The 18,444-nt window shown below is 41.0% G+C and overlaps 1 protein-coding gene across 1 annotated transcript in view; it reads right to left on the reverse strand.

The window, feature by feature from the left end:
* Window positions 1–1,321: 1,321 nt before the first annotated feature.
* Window positions 1,322–18,444, reverse strand: part of LOC107190642 (LIM/homeobox protein Lhx1) — a 35,046-nt gene continuing 17,923 nt past the window's right edge. The window contains exons 2-8 of the mRNA XM_015579478.1: window positions 14,853–15,085; window positions 14,064–14,066; window positions 9,503–9,703; window positions 6,583–6,824; window positions 4,528–4,813; window positions 3,216–3,404; window positions 1,322–1,437 (exon numbers count right to left, since the gene is read on the reverse strand). Coding sequence (XP_015434964.1) covers window positions 1,322–1,437; window positions 3,216–3,404; window positions 4,528–4,813; window positions 6,583–6,824; window positions 9,503–9,703; window positions 14,064–14,066; window positions 14,853–15,085 — 1,270 coding nt within the window. The remainder of the gene's footprint in view (window positions 1,438–3,215; window positions 3,405–4,527; window positions 4,814–6,582; window positions 6,825–9,502; window positions 9,704–14,063; window positions 14,067–14,852; window positions 15,086–18,444) is intronic.

Below are 18,444 nucleotides of genomic sequence, written 5' to 3' on the forward strand. Positions count from 1 at the left end.
TGTTATTAGAATGCAGATTTTATAAATTTTTAGACTAGAGAACTCTGTGGAATACAGTAAGAAACAAAACTTTATGCCGAAATATTGAGTTTTCTATTTTATCCTGAACCAATAGGGTACTTAGGGGTAGAAATGAATTCCTACTTTTGTTCTGGTATTTATCAGGCCAGCAAAATCCATGATCATTTATCAAAAATCCCCAACATGAAATATAAAATGAAAATGAGACAACCTTTCTATGAGCACTAGTATATGAGGCATACTAAAAATGTACTTACGATTTCGTTGAATTCTCCAACTCCACGATGCTCGAATCTTTCGCTGACACTTAACGAACAGAAAGAGCACCAAATCAGCGTCATGCTAGAACGACGAACAGGTGTGAAAATGACTGCACACAGGTAGATATACGGAAATACGAGGTGGTTTATTATAATAATATTTATAATCATTATGCATCGCGGCGGCGTGTCTCCCTCGCGTGTTTCCTTTGCGTTGCAGTTACAATTACAGACGGTTAATTCGGTGATAGAGTCCAGCTACTAAACGAGTTCGCTCGCGCGCGCGGTATTATACTTCAATGATAATTAATACAGCGTCTTTTAACTGTTACAGCGCGTGTATGTGACAGTGATGCACGTACACCCCGCGTGTACGCTCAGTATAATGCGTGTCCCGAGTCTCTGTTTATATGTCATACCGCGTTCACGTGTATTCGTATCTGTATGTATGTGTATGTACGATTCTCGAGTGTATAACAGCAGATATCTACAGGGTGTTCCTTAAAATAACGTCGAAAAGTAATCAACAGGGAGGGTATAATATTACACGATAGGACCATTCGAAATTTTATACACAATAATAATAATAATAATATTTTAATAATTCTCCTTTAATAATAATAATAATAATTACGGACGTTCGCCGACGACCATATAATAATAATAATAATAGAAATAATAATAAAGATAATAATGTTAATAATGACAATGATAACCGTGATTGAAACAGAGGATTCAGAACGTTCGATCGTCTTAATCGTATTTCATATGTATCTTACAAAAGAAGAAAAACGTAACGGTTACAGGATGCAAGGTTGACCCGGCGTCGATGGGTACCTTTGCCTCTCGCCGCGGACAAAAGTCTCTCGAGGAACCGGAACAAAGTCGGAAGGCCTCCCCGTCGTCCGTCTGGTTATCGCCTCGTGTTGTGTACCCCAGGGCACGATCGTCTCGCGCCCGTGACCCGAGGATCGATATTAAAAAACGGCGACGGAACGCAACGGAATTTCGTTTTAAATCAACGCCAATTAAAACTGGTACTACCAGGCCAGACCCTCGCTCTGCATCTGGTGCGGCTCCAGGAAACCACCCCCGCTGCCTCCGCCACCTGGACCGCCGCCATTACCGCCGGCGCTGGGGTTACCCTGTGCTCCACCTGAGAAACACCAAAAGACCATACCGTTGTCGGTATTACCGTTCGTAGAAACGATCTGATCGCGGGGATCGTGGGATACTGCGAAACGATCGAAAACACCTTCGACGACGCCCCGGATATCTTTAACCGTTGGGGCCATTGAAACCAGAGATGGGCAAATTCCTCAATTATTATTTAATAATAATATACATATTATTTAAATAATATACATAATATTTAATAATAATACATATTATTTAAATAAAATTCTGCCCAACTCTGGTTGAAACTGTTCATCCGTGGTGGTATTGTTCAACTGAGCCAATTGGGAGATTGTTTTAACGCTTTCGCTATCGATAGGGTTGTACGTTTCGGGGAATAACATGAAGAGCAGAACGGTTAATGGCGGATCGTTGCGCTTGAATCGACTGGTGTTTTCATTGATCGGTTTGTCGCGGTGTGGTATTGTGAATGGAAGCTGCTCGTGGTGGTTATTATCTCGGTACTGAGGATATGGAAAGCTGTTTGTTTCGACGGTAAATCTACTAGGCGATTGTTTCAGATGAATGTAATTAGTTGGAAGGATCTTTGGTTGAGTTATCCTCATTTTTTTATAATTCAATATAATGGTTCCAATTGTTTGAAGTTTGAATGATTGCTTCCTGGATTTTGTATGATGATGTAAATGTTCAATAGAGAGAATTTCCTTATTCCACATTTTTCAATGTACACTGCTAGATATAGATAAAATTTCACCTGGACTGAAATAAATCGGAAACCAGTCGCTTTAACGATTAAGTAGCTAAGCAATTTATAGACACTAACAATAAGCAGATTTGTTTAACGTGATAAATATTTGCAGTAGAATATGATCCTTATCGTTCAATACACTTATTCCACCTGTAAATTAATCTTTTAACTTCATACTGAAAGAAGTACAACTGTGTATCTATATTTCATTATTCTACAGCTGGAAACTACAATGGTATCAATGAGTTATACTGACAATGAGTATTAATAACCCGCGAGCGACACTCCGAGGACAGCACTAGTAGTTATTGAATGAGGCGAAGCAATATACTCCACAGAGGATTAGAGAAACTCCTGTCAAATTCCGGAAGCTAAATTACAGGTAGAATAATAATACGATCACTGGAAAACCGTGTACACAGATATATACCACTGCATATAACAGCATAAAGCAGCAACACTAACAAGGAAAGGCACAGAAGTGTCATCCTCCGATGTTGATGAAACTTCGTATGTCTGTTAAGCAATCAAAAATAAGGGATACGTATTTTTTGTTATCCCCTCGAAGTTTCGATCTGAAAATTTTTTGTTATAAACAAATTATATTTTGGACAATTTGTTAGCACCATATTATTCTACATAAAAAAACCGTAAACCTCGTCCATTAGAAGTTTTCATGTATCTCCTCTGGTTTTCGAGATAGTACTTTCGGATCGAAACTTCGAGGGGTGGTTTCACCCCTTAAAGTCGCGTCTCAGCCGATAAAAAAAATAAATTCCCTTATTTTTGACTGCTTAACAGACATACGAAGTTTCATCAAAATTTATCATTTTTTAATACCACACACGAACAATTTTCCACCACCCTCATCTACACCCATCGAAACCCATAACATCGATTCCTCAATGGTCTATAACGAGCCCGTGAATAAAAACAAAACAAAACGAAACAGAACGAAACATCGTTTCCCCATCCGGAACCACGAAAATAGATTTTACGCTGGCTCGGTTAAGTATAGCCTTTCAAACGTATACTCTTCTGCCACGTACCTGAAGGTGCTAGGAACTCGCCTGGGCTACCGCCAGGGGGTGCAGGGGGCCCCTGTCCAGGGGGGCCCGTGAGAAATTCCGGAGGGCCGCCTCCCGCGCCTGGAGGTGGGTATTCCCCTGTCACCGCCACTGCGGCCGCCATCCCCGCTAAACTCGCCGGGTCCAAGCCTGTCAGGAACAGATTACGTACTATTCAGAGAGGATCGTATCCGGCCGGCTATCTCCGAACCCGGCTGTCATAATTATCGCGACCTACCTACCCGCCGCGATGTTTATTATAGTCGCGATGGAATCCAAACGATGGCGTGAAGGGGATTGGGGGAGGAAGAGGACTGTCTCGATTCCGGGCTACGAGTGGGATTGCCCGCTGATTTTACCCCCGAGGTAACGTGGGACACCTATTGCCCTTTACAAGCAACGTTCGCTGGACACGATTGTCCTGAAAGCAGCAACGTTGCGACGATACGAGAGATCGATCGCCACTTTAACCCCTCGAACGGGACTGGTAGGCTGGGTCACGTGTGACCTGTTTCTCGTGGTTTCGATGGAATAATGTTATACAGGATGTCTCACCCGATTTTGACATGTTGATTTTCTCGCTATTGTTACTCGTAACAAAAATGTTTTAGCGGAGGCTTGAATGATATCGAGTGGAGCATATTCTGATGTTATTAGTTTGTTCGTGAGTGGACGCGTGAAGGTCATATGAAGGTCAACTTTGTTTTTTTTAAATGGAATAAGGTATTTTTTAATACATACAGTACTAACCTATGTATATCGAAAAGTTAGTAGTTCAGGAGATAATTCAATGTAAATAGTTCTAAAACACCATTACTGTCGTACTAAGACGTTAGCGTTTAGTTACAGGAATAGTAATAAAGAGATAATTAATAAAAGTGGGGGGGGATCAAGATTTTTATCAATTTAATGGCATCGTTTTATAGAGCATAAAAAACCATTCAATTTTTATTATAATAATTTGTTTATATTTACGATAGTTTTAAAGATATACAGGGAAATATGGAAACACCTATCTACCTTCAAGGGATGTTTTCACCCTGAAGAACTGAAACTGGGCCAAAAACAAAAATTTCGCTATACTTCCCTTGAGGTTCCCTACAAACCTGCAAAGTTTAAAAAAAATCGGATTTTTCGGGTTACCGAACTTCCCTTGTAAATTCAACATTCAAACCGAATAAACACTCTCAGTTCTGGGGTTCCCGGAGGACGAAACGATGGAACGATAGCAGCGAAAAGTAGAACGGAAAACAGATCGGAACGTGTTCCGTTCAGACGGAATACCAACACTCACCTGGATTGCCCGGCCCGCTGAAGGGTGGTCCGTGCGGATGAGGGGGCGGATGAGCACCGAAGAATTCATGATGAAACGCCACGGGCCCGCCGTAACCGAATTCGAACTTCTCCGCGCCGAAATATGGAAAGCCAGGCGGCGGTCCGTCCTCGCCGCCCAGAGCACCGGGATTCAGGTTCAATGGGAAGCCCCTCATTTTTCTGGAACCGCCGAAGAACGGGCTTCTGCCCATGGACGTCAGCTGCTTTAACCTGCGCTCCTTGCTCCTCTTGTTTTGGAACCAGACCTGCGCATAACGGACGCAAACCACCGATCATCATATGTATACAGGGTGTCCCACGCAACTGGAACAGGCTGTACCTCCTAAACGGTTGGGAATAGAAAAAAATGTTATGAGTAAAAGTTAGATGGGATCAGACGGTGCATAATATGCAACTAATTTTATGTACTTTTGTGCAACGGTGCATCAGAAAAATGCAACTGCACTTTTTTTTTAAATAGAAACCTATGTTTTCGACTGCGCCAGTCAATGCAGTTTCTTATGCTCTACATAAAAGTATTAACATACTTATGCCATAAACTTATTCGTTAGGAAGTTATCGGAGCTTTATATTTACAAACATTGTAATGGAACATAACGTAGGTACGCCGGAACACTTGCCGAGAGACCGAAATAATTCAAAGCACTTTTAGCTTCGATAACTTCCTAACGAATAGGTTTCCATTTTTAAAAAAAGTGCAGTTGCATTTTTCTGATGCACCGATGCAAAAAAGTGCATAAAATTAGTTGCATATTATGCACCGGCTGATACCATTTAACTTTTACTTATACCATTTTACATTTAGGAGGTACAGCCTGTTCCAGTTGCGTGGGACACCCTGTATATATGTTCGATTCGCAACGGTTGGTAGATGGATACGCTGTCTAACTTTTCCTCGGAGGGGAAGGTTAGACGGTAAACTGTGAATATGGTGTGTGTACAATGGTTAGATGTCTAGTTTATGATTTAAATACGGAGAGTATGGAAGTAGAGATGAATCTGTTGGGCTGGCGGTGAAATAACGTCATTTTACGACAGTATACCTACTCTGGATTTGAAATGGGTTTGAGTTTGTGTGAATGACTAGACAATGTGTTATATTTACTCTCTGGAGGTCTTCTGCGATCTTTCGATACGTTTTTTTATAAGTTTTTGATAATGATTTTTGTTACAACGTCATATTACGCTGTCATAAATACTTTATAAGAATCGTGTAATAATTTAGATAAATCTGTCAGGTTCTCAATTCATTAATACGATGACGGGTACAGTTTTTCCTCTTAAGACAATATCGTAATAAGATACAATTATTTCTGTCTTTGCTATTAACGATATAAATGTTCATAGGTTAACTTCACCACTTATTACTTTCATTATTACTTTACTGCTCATATTTACGAGATACTAAATGCTCTCGTTTAGAAACTGAATATTTGTTCATATAATTTAATGGCTCTGATCACCGGTCACCAGTATAGCAGTCAATGCATTAACACTACCCACATTTGTACTATTGGAACAATATCATTACAAAGTGTCTGTTTAAATCCTTGCTATTAAGAATATACATACAGCGGCTGCCAAAAGTTCACGAATAAACATACTACTACGCATGATACTTTTGCACAATACATATAATCATATTGTGTAATATATTATCATATGATTCTAATAGGCAATCACTCTGGCCCTGAAAATGAAACCAGCAGAACACGCTCGGCAGTGACGTATTAAACATAAAAGCCTTGAGCTTCGTATGATATTAGCCTAATCATTTTAAATAATATTATCAATACCACGAGCGATTATAACATCTGCAGTATTTAAATCAATAGTCCGCGGTTTGAGAATGAAATGTGACAATATTACGTATAGGAAAGTTGTGTTTTATCAAACGTATATACCTTCGAAGACTCGAGGTTTATACGTCACTACCGTGGCCACTCCATTCGAAACGATTTCCCAATAGCCGATCCGCGGTAAAACTAGGAAGAAACAAGGGAACAATATGAACCTGTATCACTCTCATGGGCAGGCCAGTCTCTTTCGCCAACTGTTCCCTGATGTGCCTGGTGGGTTTCGGAGTCGACGAAAAGGCCGACTTCAGAATCTCCAACTGTTTCGCCTTTATGGTCGTTCTCGGGCCTCGCCTCTTCGAGCCGGCACCGCCGTCGCCGCTACCACCGCCAGCCCCGCCGTCCGGACTTTTGTTCTCCGTTTGGCTGTCCCTCGTCTCGGGATCTCCGTCCAGGGAACCTTAGGAGGAACGCAAACGAACCCGTTTAATGATCGATCGCCGCGCGTCAACGCTCCCTTCTCCCTCCAACCCCTGTTCGAAAGAATTAGCTACGAACTACCGACTGCTCGTCTGGCGAAAATAAATCATTATGCTATCGTTTCGATTCGAATGAATGCTGGAAAGGATGTGTACTTGGCCCTTTAAGATTCTGTCCTCGTAACTGATTGGATTTTGACGATTACGTTTATTTGATGACTTTTTTTTTATGATTTTGACGACTACGTGATGTAACTAGAAAGAGCTTGGAAAAATATGATTATTTACGAGGGATATCGTCTTTTGATGAAGTATTGTATATTATTGTTCGTATAGATAATAGTACCTTAACATTTAGAATGAAAAATGTGTCATTGCAACCTGGAAACTAATTTTAGAGACCGTATTTTTTCCTATCTGCCAGGTGAAAAATGAAACAGAAGAATAATCAAAGAACCGTAGTTTCGGTTGCAATTGGAAAAAGAAGAGATTGAAAGTAACCCATGGCAGGTTTTAAACAATCCTCCACGCCCCTCCGTAAGTGGATTTCCTACCGTGGCTAGGAGTTATCGGCTGAACAAACAATAACACTTTTCGGCGAACGGTTTCTTAATAACGTATACACGTTCGCGTACATAATATACATATCTCGGAATCTCGATCGGCCGGATCGAGGTAACAACAATCGGAGCCAATCCCCCGGAAGCGATGCGAAACCCCCATCGGATTATCGTGGCTGCTCTTCGGTTGAAAGCTATACTCCATGAGCCCTCTATGTGTGTGTCTATCCGTACAATGTTACAAACGGGCACGCAGCCACGAACACACATACACACACGTAGAATGGGGGCCCAACTCTTCACGATAATCTATACGGGGAGGTCTTAACCACGGGACAAAGAAAATGTTTGGACAGTGTCACACCGCGCTCTACGGGGGCCACCCTTCGCGAAGACACCCCTCTTTTACCTCTCCCGCCGGACACAGAGGAGATGCTTGTACCGGGTGTGTACCGTGCATCGAGCTGTACGAAAAGTGGGGGTCATTGTTGCCCTTTGTCCCGATAAAAAAGAAAGCAAAAGCGAATTGTAGACCTGGAAAACCTGACGCACTTCAGACCTTGGGGGTGAAATATTTGTCGTAATCGTTAGGAAGTGTACGAGGGAATTTCTTAAGTGTGCTTGATTATATTAGTGTTTCGTTTTCATTTCTTGAGAAATTGCAACGTTAGAATCTATCGAGAGAGCGTATTGGTGGTAATATTGAATGGTCTTTTTCTAATGATACATGATTAGAAAATTTTAGTTATTGAACGTGGCACAGAGGGTTTAAGAGTTCTTTATAATTTCCAGCTGCGAATGGGTTAAAAATATCAATTAAAGTTATTTTCATTTAATACAGGTATTTAAAAAATTAATTCACGAATTTCGAAATAAACATAGATGAGATGAATTTGAGTAGGAGACAAAAGAACAGCGAACTGGTTAAATAGATGATGGATTGGTATGAGTGGTTGAATATAACAATTTTAAAAGGAGAAATATTGAGTGTATAGCGTGCATCGAGAAGAGGTAAAAACGAGGGGAGCCATTGTTGCCCTTAGTCCAGATAAAAGAGCAGAAGCGAATAATAGGCCATAGGAAGGCCTGACGCGCTTAGTAATTCGTAGCGACGTTCCAGGTCAAGCCACTGAATTTCCTCCCTCGCTCGAGGGCCACGCGAAGGGGGCGAGACTCGGCTCGATTAAGTCGTTAGGCGGTCCCAGTCAATCGTCCTTTGGATATCGAGTTTGTCCCTCCATGGACGATTCTCTGGGCCATCTTCAAGCTTTCTCTCTTGGGTTAGATAAAGCTGATTGGAAGTTATTTGACTAACTAGACACTCGATTTCTAGTGTAACAGGTAACTGTGAGTAGTTGGAAGATGCAATACAAAACTAGAAACTTGTAGGTCTAATATGAATAACAGACGTGCAAATAGTTTCTTTGGGAAGAAAAATGAAAGTTGTGACCAGCAAAGTTGTTAATAGATGTTTCATAAATTCAGTGTATTGTTTGTGGCTGTTCAACAATTTTCTAGGAAGTAGAAATGGTAAATAGATTAGGTATTCAAATTTTCACGTAGACGTTATCTAATATACTCTAAATTAAAATATTAATACAAGTGATTTTCTTCTTTTGTAGTTAATTCAGAATTAATTAGTAGATTTTAGAACAAAAATAGAACCGTTCCTAAAGTGTAATATAGAAGAATATCAGTATTTGGAAATGAACGATCTAACGGTATGATCGATTTATAAAAGTGAAACAGGTCTCTCTAAGGGCCAGTCACCGAAACTTAGAACCAATGTTCCAATTACAAAAAATATGTGCACTTTAGATAAATAATTAACCTTAAGCTTATTTCAATCAAACAAACGATCTCAACATGAGGGTAGTTCATTGCTATCTTTCATTAACAAGTATCGGAACCTAAATTCTATAATAAAATAATAATTCATTACGATTTGCAGGTAGAACGCCTGAAAAAGACGAAGCATACCCATTCTGACTCCATCCTATCACTTACATCTCACTCTATAGAATTGACGAAATATTGTATAGAGGGCCGTAATCCCCCGTAAAAGAAATTTTCCAATAGATGAAACCGTGTGAGCTTACCTTGATCCTCCGAGTCCTCCTGCTTGCAGGGATCGTTTCCAAGAGGTAGATCGCCAGTATGGCCAACCGTCTGGTCACCAGGACCACCCGGGCCCAGATTATGAGGCCCCAGGTGAGGGCCACCGACACCACTGTGATGATGGTGTGCACTACCGTCCTCGTCCTCGTCCTCCGATCCTGAACCCATCAGCGAGTCGCCTCCTGCCGACAGGTTGGACGATTCTGCTCGTAAAACGATTCGAACCGTCGCGTTTATAATCACGTCAATCATCGAATCATTGAGTTCGAAAAGATCGCCAGTCACTTTTCTGTTCAATGATATGGATTCGTTTACGAATTAAACGCGATTCGACCATTTCTTTTTTTTTGTTTATAGCGAAAAAAATGGCCGATTCACGGTTGATCTTTTGAAGATATGTGTGTACTTAGAATGAAGGGAAATTCAGGGGGAAATGAGATTTCTTCCGAATTCATTGATTCGATTGTCTCTTAGGATATGTATATGTAATTCTTCTGAAAAGAATACGAAGTCTTGGGGTATTCAAGGTCGAGTCGTGAGTATCTACCATGTTTCTTTTTGACAACTTTTTAAGTAATACTGATCCATCAAATATTCGTGCATCATTAGTAGATATTATTTACTCAATTCATTATTTGGACAATAACTCACTATTCAACCTCGTACATTTTTTGTAACTGTTAAAGCTACTAACATTTTTACTTGACATAACGATATCATACTGGTATTATAAATATTTGAAGCAAATTCATGAACATATTTTTGTACATATCTAGGAAAATAGATGGTGATTTAAATGGCAATAGGTTAGAATAGCTAAATACAATAATGAATTCTACAATAGAAAATACACTCATATGTATGGAAATATCGTAACAACCAAAAGTGAACACTAATCCTATCTCACTTGTACTCTTCAATTCTGTCATCCACTAAATAAAATCAAAACCCCATTAACTTCATACTCTTCTGAATTCCAAACAATACCGTATGCCATAAATGCATCAGATCCGCATTCTAATAATCTAATAACGAAGCATTCATTTGTTCCTGTATCCTACGCTTAAACAAGGAACAAAATTCATATTTCCATCCGCCCCCAATAACACCGAGACAATACTCCAAAAATTAACTATTACGACAATATTATCAGCAAAGTATCGTCACAAAATTCATCCCCCCCCCCCTTGCAAAATAACGTCAATCAATGTCAAGTTTAGACAGACAAAAGCCCTAAATCGCCATAGTAAACCGGCGGAACATCATTTATCAACGCGGCGCGAGTAAATTTGTCGATGCTCCACGCGAAATCACCAATTAAACGTGATTACAATTATTCGCTTTTGAATTGGGCGTCGATTCCGCGGATTATTTCGCGAAAAGTCGCGAAATTTTGGAGGGGGTTTGTCTGTCGTGTCGCAGTTTCCATCGTTGTTCGGCGACAAAAGACGGGGTAAAAGTTATCGATAAACGTTCCTGATTAATCGACCACCGCGGCGCGTAATTGCTGCGCTTTTCACGCGCGCCGCAGACGATCACCGCGAATTCGACAACTGACAAATGGCCGGCTGGGTGATAGAGATTAATGTCGGAAACGCGCGCGGCACATCCAGACGTCACGATGTTTGATCATCGGATACGGCGATTCGTCGTGCCCGACGTGCGCGCATTTTTAGCTCGAGACGTTCCAGAGACGTTCCAGAGACATTTGCGCGACGTTCTTACGGAGAACGCAGTCAATCTTCCGGGTGCGAATCGTGACTTCTTGGAGTGGATTATTGACGTTTTGTCGGTACCGTAATTAGCCTCGTATATACTAGATTCGAAGGTGTTTAGACTGATATTGATGCTGCTATTGACAAGGATAGATCATAGTTTGAAGATTTTTGAAGAGGATTAGGGTTAACGCGTTTTCAGCGCCAGCGCCACACTTAGAGTATTTACGTCCAGTTTGAATGTGCGGTAAATCATGAAAGTTGTACGGATATTTAAATTTAAAATATTTTAAAAATACGAAGACTGATCGTTACAGTTTCAAAAGATGTTGAGACTGATATACGAAGCGTAAGGTGATCAATGATTTATCAAATATAGATTTATATGGATTGATTTGATGAAATTTGAAGTAAAGAGAAGTTCCTTTTAGGTTGTAAGTAATGCCCTTATTAATCCTCGCGCACTCTTCGGATAAATTGTCATCCAAACTCAGAGTTTAACTACTAAATTATACTTTTTATCAGAGAAACTTGTAAATTATTTGACACCAATAGTTTACATATAATAATCAAGTGACATTTACAAGTATATTTGGGTAATTTAATTTTACCTTAAGACCAATATTAATTCACGAAATAGAAATACAACAATTTTTAAAACAGTACAGGAAGGTTTATTGAAAAGTGAAAATTCAAAAGTCTCAATAATGATTGCAAAAAATAATGAATTATAATCCAAAAAAACTAGATTATCCACTGTACTTGTACTAAAACTCCTCAAATAATTCCAATCATTTAACCAACACTGTACATAAACCAAAATATCAGCTTCGATTTCTGAAACATATTCGGTCCAAAGTCTGAGCACCTCTCAACAAACACTTATCACAGTTCCGCGTCATTCATAACCAGACGTTGATTTTCAATTTCTCGCAAAATAGGCTCATCCATCGTTACCCCATTAAAACTCGAAAAATCATCAAAAAAGGAATCTTCCATTCCCCGACGATCCTCCGTTTCCACCAGAGCGCAATGTTTCCCCAACGACAGCCGCGAGCCCATGCCATATCGTGACGCCAACACGATTATGACGCCTCTATACCTCGGCCCGCGACGAGCCTGACGCGCGTGTAGCTCGCGTCAGTAAGAAGACGAACGCCTCGAGTTCGCGCGCCCCGCCGGGAGAAAAGGAAAAAGAAACGGGACGTTTTGCGGTTTCGACGTCGGCATCGAAGCGACAAAAGGTTCGCCCCTGCCTAACGACCTTTCGGTTTTCGTTTCACGGCTTACACACCAGCGAGGCCCTCGTGAAACCGAGCTGCTCGCCTCCCTTTTTCTCTGTCTCCCTTTCTCTCTCTTCATTTCTCTCTTTTTCTCGTTAGACCGGTGGCTGACGGGCGCGAAGCGAGTACACGCACGGTGTTTTCACAGCTTGCCGTTCGAGTGGGCTAAAACCCCTAGTGAAAAACCCACCCCCCTCCCTGTCCCTCGCTTTTTTCGAACGAGCCCCTGACTCCGTGAAATCTCGGGCGTCAGACGCGTTCAACTGTGATCCCCCTCCGACTCCTCTAACCCAGCCCCGTTGTTTCGAAAAAAAAGAAAAAAATGAAAATCCTGACGTGTCGTCGAGTTTATGTTCCAACGCGTCGCTGGAATTATTCGGTTCAACTTCGAGAGACAGCTTTGATGATTATTATTAGGGGTACTCATAATAATCGTTCGGCTCGATTTGCCACATTCATGAAATCTTACATCTTGCGAGTCTTTCGTACTCCCAAGATAGACACGAACAAGAAAGGACAGTCGGTATAGTTGGTCGAAGGTATTCAAACAACCGTCATAGTGATAGTACACCGTTAGAAACTGTTTATCAGGTGTGTTTCAAAGACACTTAGAAACGCTGCAGGCGGTGCATTGATGCAGGAATAAAGCTACTCCGAAGTAGACCCTTAGAACCAGTATATAAACGCACTTTGCTCAGCTTTATACGCATACGTGGCGCCACAATGTAACATTAATATTTAATTTATATATTGCAAAGTAAGAAATAGTGGTATCATACGCTAACATAATTCCATACGTAAAAATAAGTTTCGACCCGTGTTATAATTTATTCCAACGTGATGTTCAGTAGTAATCTATAGCTATCGTTTTTATCAATTCAATGGAACTTTTCAAAGGAAGATTATATTTTGTGGAACTTTGAGGACTGTTAATGGAAACAACAAAAGTCGATACTGGGTGTATACAGACGTTGGTAAAGAATACCACTGCATAGTAGTCCTATTTGAAAACCAATATTTAATTTTGTAGATAAATAAAATTGGTGACACTGATTGAAAACTGATAATTTAGTTTCACGTGTTTAAAAAAGCAAACAAAATTACGGGTCCAAATGGAGCCTTCGTCATATACGCAATTACTAGAATCGTCAATATTTGGAGGATTAATTATCATTTGTATCATTGACACTTTTTCTGTATTTCAATGACCATTGAATAGTTCAAAGCAATTGATGTTCAATTGAAACAGATAAATCATCGAACTTAAAGAGAATTAGGACTCTAAGTGATTTCTAAGATCAGTTAAAAAAAAACATGAAGTGAGAGACCTTAATTCGTCTACAGCTGGTGATCAACTTATGGGAGTCCAAATACGAAAAATGTACTTTTTGTATTTGCGTAGATATAAAATGACAATATCACTGGATAATTATTAATTAAAAATTATACACAAAAAAATTAAATTTAGTTTATGTGATTATAAAAAATTCAGTTAAAATGGTAAAATTGTCAATTCATGCAGATGGCTCCAATAATTTGAACACCCACTGTATGATGTCAATGACATCGATTAATGAGAACTCTATACAACCTCTCAATTCTATATTTCTGCTTTGAACAGTTAAATGTGCCGTTGATTATGAAAACGGTGTAAATAAAAAAAAAACCAAAGAAATAAAGTGATACATCGATTTATATTTCAATATCATGAAAGAATTTTGTAATACTTTGTTAACATTATTACACAAATACTGTGTTCAGAAGAAAAAAACAAACTTGAATATTAAAAGTATTATTTGCAGTTAAACCCACACTGGACTCGGGACTCTATGTCACCAATAAATTCCCCCGGCATTCCACGATCAACTATATTCACATACGATCGAATTCTCCCAATTATAATCCACCAAACATCAAAATACACTTATAAACAGTCACCTAACGAGAGCCCACGATGCATACGTTTCATCAAGAGTACCCAAAGTCCCAAGGGAAGCTGTCCTCGAATGCACGGTATCCAAGCCTCGATTAAAACACGACATCAATTACGAAGTAGTTACGAGTTCCGAGGGACGTCGCGTGGTTCGTCGACAAGCATCTGAGCCCGTTTGCTCCGCTTAAAATACCGATCGTTTTAAATCCCAGGGACTCTCGGTGGTATTGCCCCCGGTGGCGATCGATATCCTACGAAGAGCGCTACCGCAAATCCCGGACCTCTCGGACGACAGAAAGAAAGGGGAGGAAAATTTGGTCCATTTTCCTCCCGTCGGTGTACGCATATCCTATCCAACCAGCGGTGGTTAACGAGAGGGAGAATGACACTTGTAACTCACCATGATGACCGTGCACGTGATGCGTGTCCGGCAGCGGCTTGCCCGACAGGTAGTCCTGCTTGCAGACAAACTTGTTGTCGTCCAGGACGTAGAGCTCCTCTCCGGTGCTCATCTGCTTCCGACACACCAGGCAGGTGAAGCAATTCAGGTGGAAAACCTTGTCCCTCGCCTTCCTCACGAGGTCCTGCGGGCTGATCCCTTGGAGGCAACCGCCGCACTTCGTTCCGTACCGCCTGCAACACGGCCGAAGCGACACACCACCATGGTTAAATAATCGAGAAACATGTCACACATTTATCAATTTCGCAGGATGTATACACATATACACACTTTTAGACAAACCTGCATAAGTTGACGATTTTACAATTTTAATTGTATTCTCATAATTCCATTAGCAGAGTTCAATTTTTTGCATATTTATAGTGGACAATTCTAAATTGTAAATTGTCTACTGTAAAAACCTTGATATTATGATTTTATATCTACATAAACAGAATGAAAATATATTTATCGAACTGTGGCTCCAATAATATGATCACTCACTGTAGCTTCATTCACAATCAGCAAGATATAATACAAAACGTCGACAGCTAAAATAAAAATAATACACTACACAGGCATCGTTCTCATCATTACATTTACATCACGATAAATTACGTCAGAATCGCATCTCTTACAAAGAAGACCGCGTCGAGTCTTCAATTTCCGTCTACACTGCCAGCAAAATTTCCGAAGACGACGCGCGCCGCACAGGTGTAACTTCCATCATTATTTTCATATTAGAATAAATTACACCGCAGTCACATTTCTTACGAGGCGGAACGCGTTGAGCCTTTCATTTTCATTCGGACCGACGGGAGTTTTTCGATTTATCCAGCGTTGAAAAGCCGGATAATGAGCGCACGCGTCTCTCCACGGGCTTTTGAGCGGGGCCCGTGTGATTAATCGTTCCACACGGTTTCCCGGCGCAAGTTCCTCTCGGATTCCCGCTTCTCGACGGTGCTTTCTTTTTCCTGGTGTTACGTAACCAGTTGCGCCTGTAACAACGCCAATCACGCTTTTCTCCTCGAGACGAACGGGTTATCTCGAGTTTAACCCCTCGAATTCCAATGCTGTTCGTTTCAAATCGCTATATCGTTGTGCATTTATGATCTAGTGATCTTTTCCTTGAATTCATACAAGATACAGTACGTTAGTTTTGCAATAAAATTTCTTTTAAAATTGAGATTGATTCTTGTGCGACCTCTTCAGCTTGTCAGAATGGGCTGCCAAGTATGACGAAGTTGAGAAGTTGAGAATGTCCGATTAAATTTCGTGTAAAATTTTTATCTATTTCATCTCAAAACACCACGTATTTCTTGCCAATTCGTTACTATAATAAACACTCTAATGCTGCGATAACCGGACGATGTGTCATCCGTAATTCAGGTATTTCGAAATGTTTTTACGTCAAAACCGAGACTACGTGTTTTCGGGAATAATATGTACTTTATAATACAGATATGTATAGTACATATTCGAACTTTCGGATAGCACAGTGTTCAGATAGTAGAACGTTCCGATAACAAAACGTTCGGATAGTAGCACGTTCGGATAGCAGAATGTTCGGATAACAGAACGTTCAGATAGTGAAACGTTCGGATAGCAGAATGTTCGGATAACAGAACGTTCGGATAATGGGTGATCAGAAGACTCTACTGTAATAAGTTATAAACTGTATAATTTCGATAACAGTGGTTACCGCGACGGGTCGTCGATGACTCGATCACAGGACGCCCAGGCTTAACTATATGTTTCATCCCTGGAGCAGTCTTTTCCTATCTATATTTCATCTCCTTTATCCCTTCCATCGTCGAAACACGTGGGTCACCGGCGGCATCTTCCGCGAACGTAGAACAAAACGTAACGTCAATGTTGTGAGACGGACAGACGTTTATTGGCTTCGATGCTCGCAGGTCCTGTCATTAAGCCGGGCGACTCGCGAACGTCGATAAAAGAAATACGGCGGTTTTAAAGAGACGGGACTTTAACGTACGCCGATAGGGTATAAAAAAGTTAAAACCCTACTTCGGTGCGGTAAAAGCGCGTCCCGCGGTCACCGGCCACCGGGCGGTCGATTTTTTTCGTCGGGACGCGTCCTACTTGTTAATTTCGCATTAGTCCGCTCCTTCTCTTTCCACCCTCCACGCTCCCCCCTGTCCCTCCGCTCCTTCTCTGGCCGTGTCTCGTTTCTTTGTCGTAAAATGTCGTAAAGTCCCGAGGGAACGGGAAAAAAGAGATTCGAAACGAGAGTTGGTCGATCCGTTTCGGAGCAACTCTCGCTCGCGGGGATAGTGCTATTTTAATGGTTTCGCGCGCTGATCACGCGTCCTGGAGATTCAGAATTGCTAAATAGTCGATGATTTTTATTATTACACGGTGTATCGAATGTGGTCCGTTTGTACCGGTATATTTCACGGAAGGGGAGGAGGGATGGGGTTGATTGACACATTAAAGGGCTATGCTAGTGTGACGGTTTCAGAAAATCGGATTTTTCTTTTTTGCAATTTGTAACAATTTTTCGAGGAGCAGGAAGGTGTTTTATATGGCCCGAAATAGGTGATTAGCTGTAAGTATGAAACATTTCTCTTTTTATGCTCTAAAATAGTACTTGAAACTTTGATAATGTTTTTCTCGCAGCTACATTTTCTTAATCGGCGGCCATGATAACTTAAAAACTAATTGACCGATTTAATTCAAACTTGGCATATCTGTTCATCAGATGTGTACTCTTTTTGCCATCACTACCTACTTATGTAGTCGCATTTTTTACGTTCAAATTTCACTTTCATTTTTGTGTGTATTCATATTTGTGTTTAACTAAATAAAACAGACGTGTTACAATTTACCCCGGGCTGGGGCACATTGTAACAAAAGTTCAGATTTGTTTAAGACGAACATAGACGTCTAAGTATCAACGATTTTGTCACATATTTACACTCAATGAGTTGACCAAAGACGTGAGCAGTAAGTCCCGCAAATTATTTCCTGATTGAAGAAAACACTTTTGAGAAAAACTTGTGAAAACTTTTTTCGTCACAATCTGCCCCGGTCTCCCCTAATCGTCAAGTCTTCGGCAAAGGATATCCCGATCGCAGTCCCGTGAGACCGGTAATACCGAAGCAATAAACGATCGAGAGAAGACGCGCGTCGGTCTCTCCGTGTCTACGGGACCCCAGTGGGACCAAGCACGCACCACATACACATAAACTCCAGGGTCCGTGGCGAATCGTTCCCTGGACCCACCCCCTTTTTTTTATCCAGGGGTCCCGGCTGTCCTATATTTCTTGCTACACGCCAGAATTCCAGCGTGGGTCTCTTTACGCTCTCCTCTTTAAGGGAGCCCGTAGCCCACACCCCCTTTCTCGACCTCCTCAACCTCCCCTTCCCTTCTCCGGTCCTCCTTCCCCCCTTTCCATATTTCGTCGTTTTCTCACACACAGCCAGGACCCACGAAACCACCACCGTAAGCCTTTCTATTAATGATTTTTACGGTCGGCCTCAGTTTCTTTTTCTTCCACGAGGAAGAAAGAACCTGCTGCGCCCGCCCCCC

Source organism: Dufourea novaeangliae, unplaced genomic scaffold, assembly GCF_001272555.1.
Source record: "Dufourea novaeangliae isolate 0120121106 unplaced genomic scaffold, ASM127255v1 scaffold170, whole genome shotgun sequence".
Lineage (NCBI taxonomy): Eukaryota > Metazoa > Arthropoda > Insecta > Hymenoptera > Halictidae > Dufourea > Dufourea novaeangliae.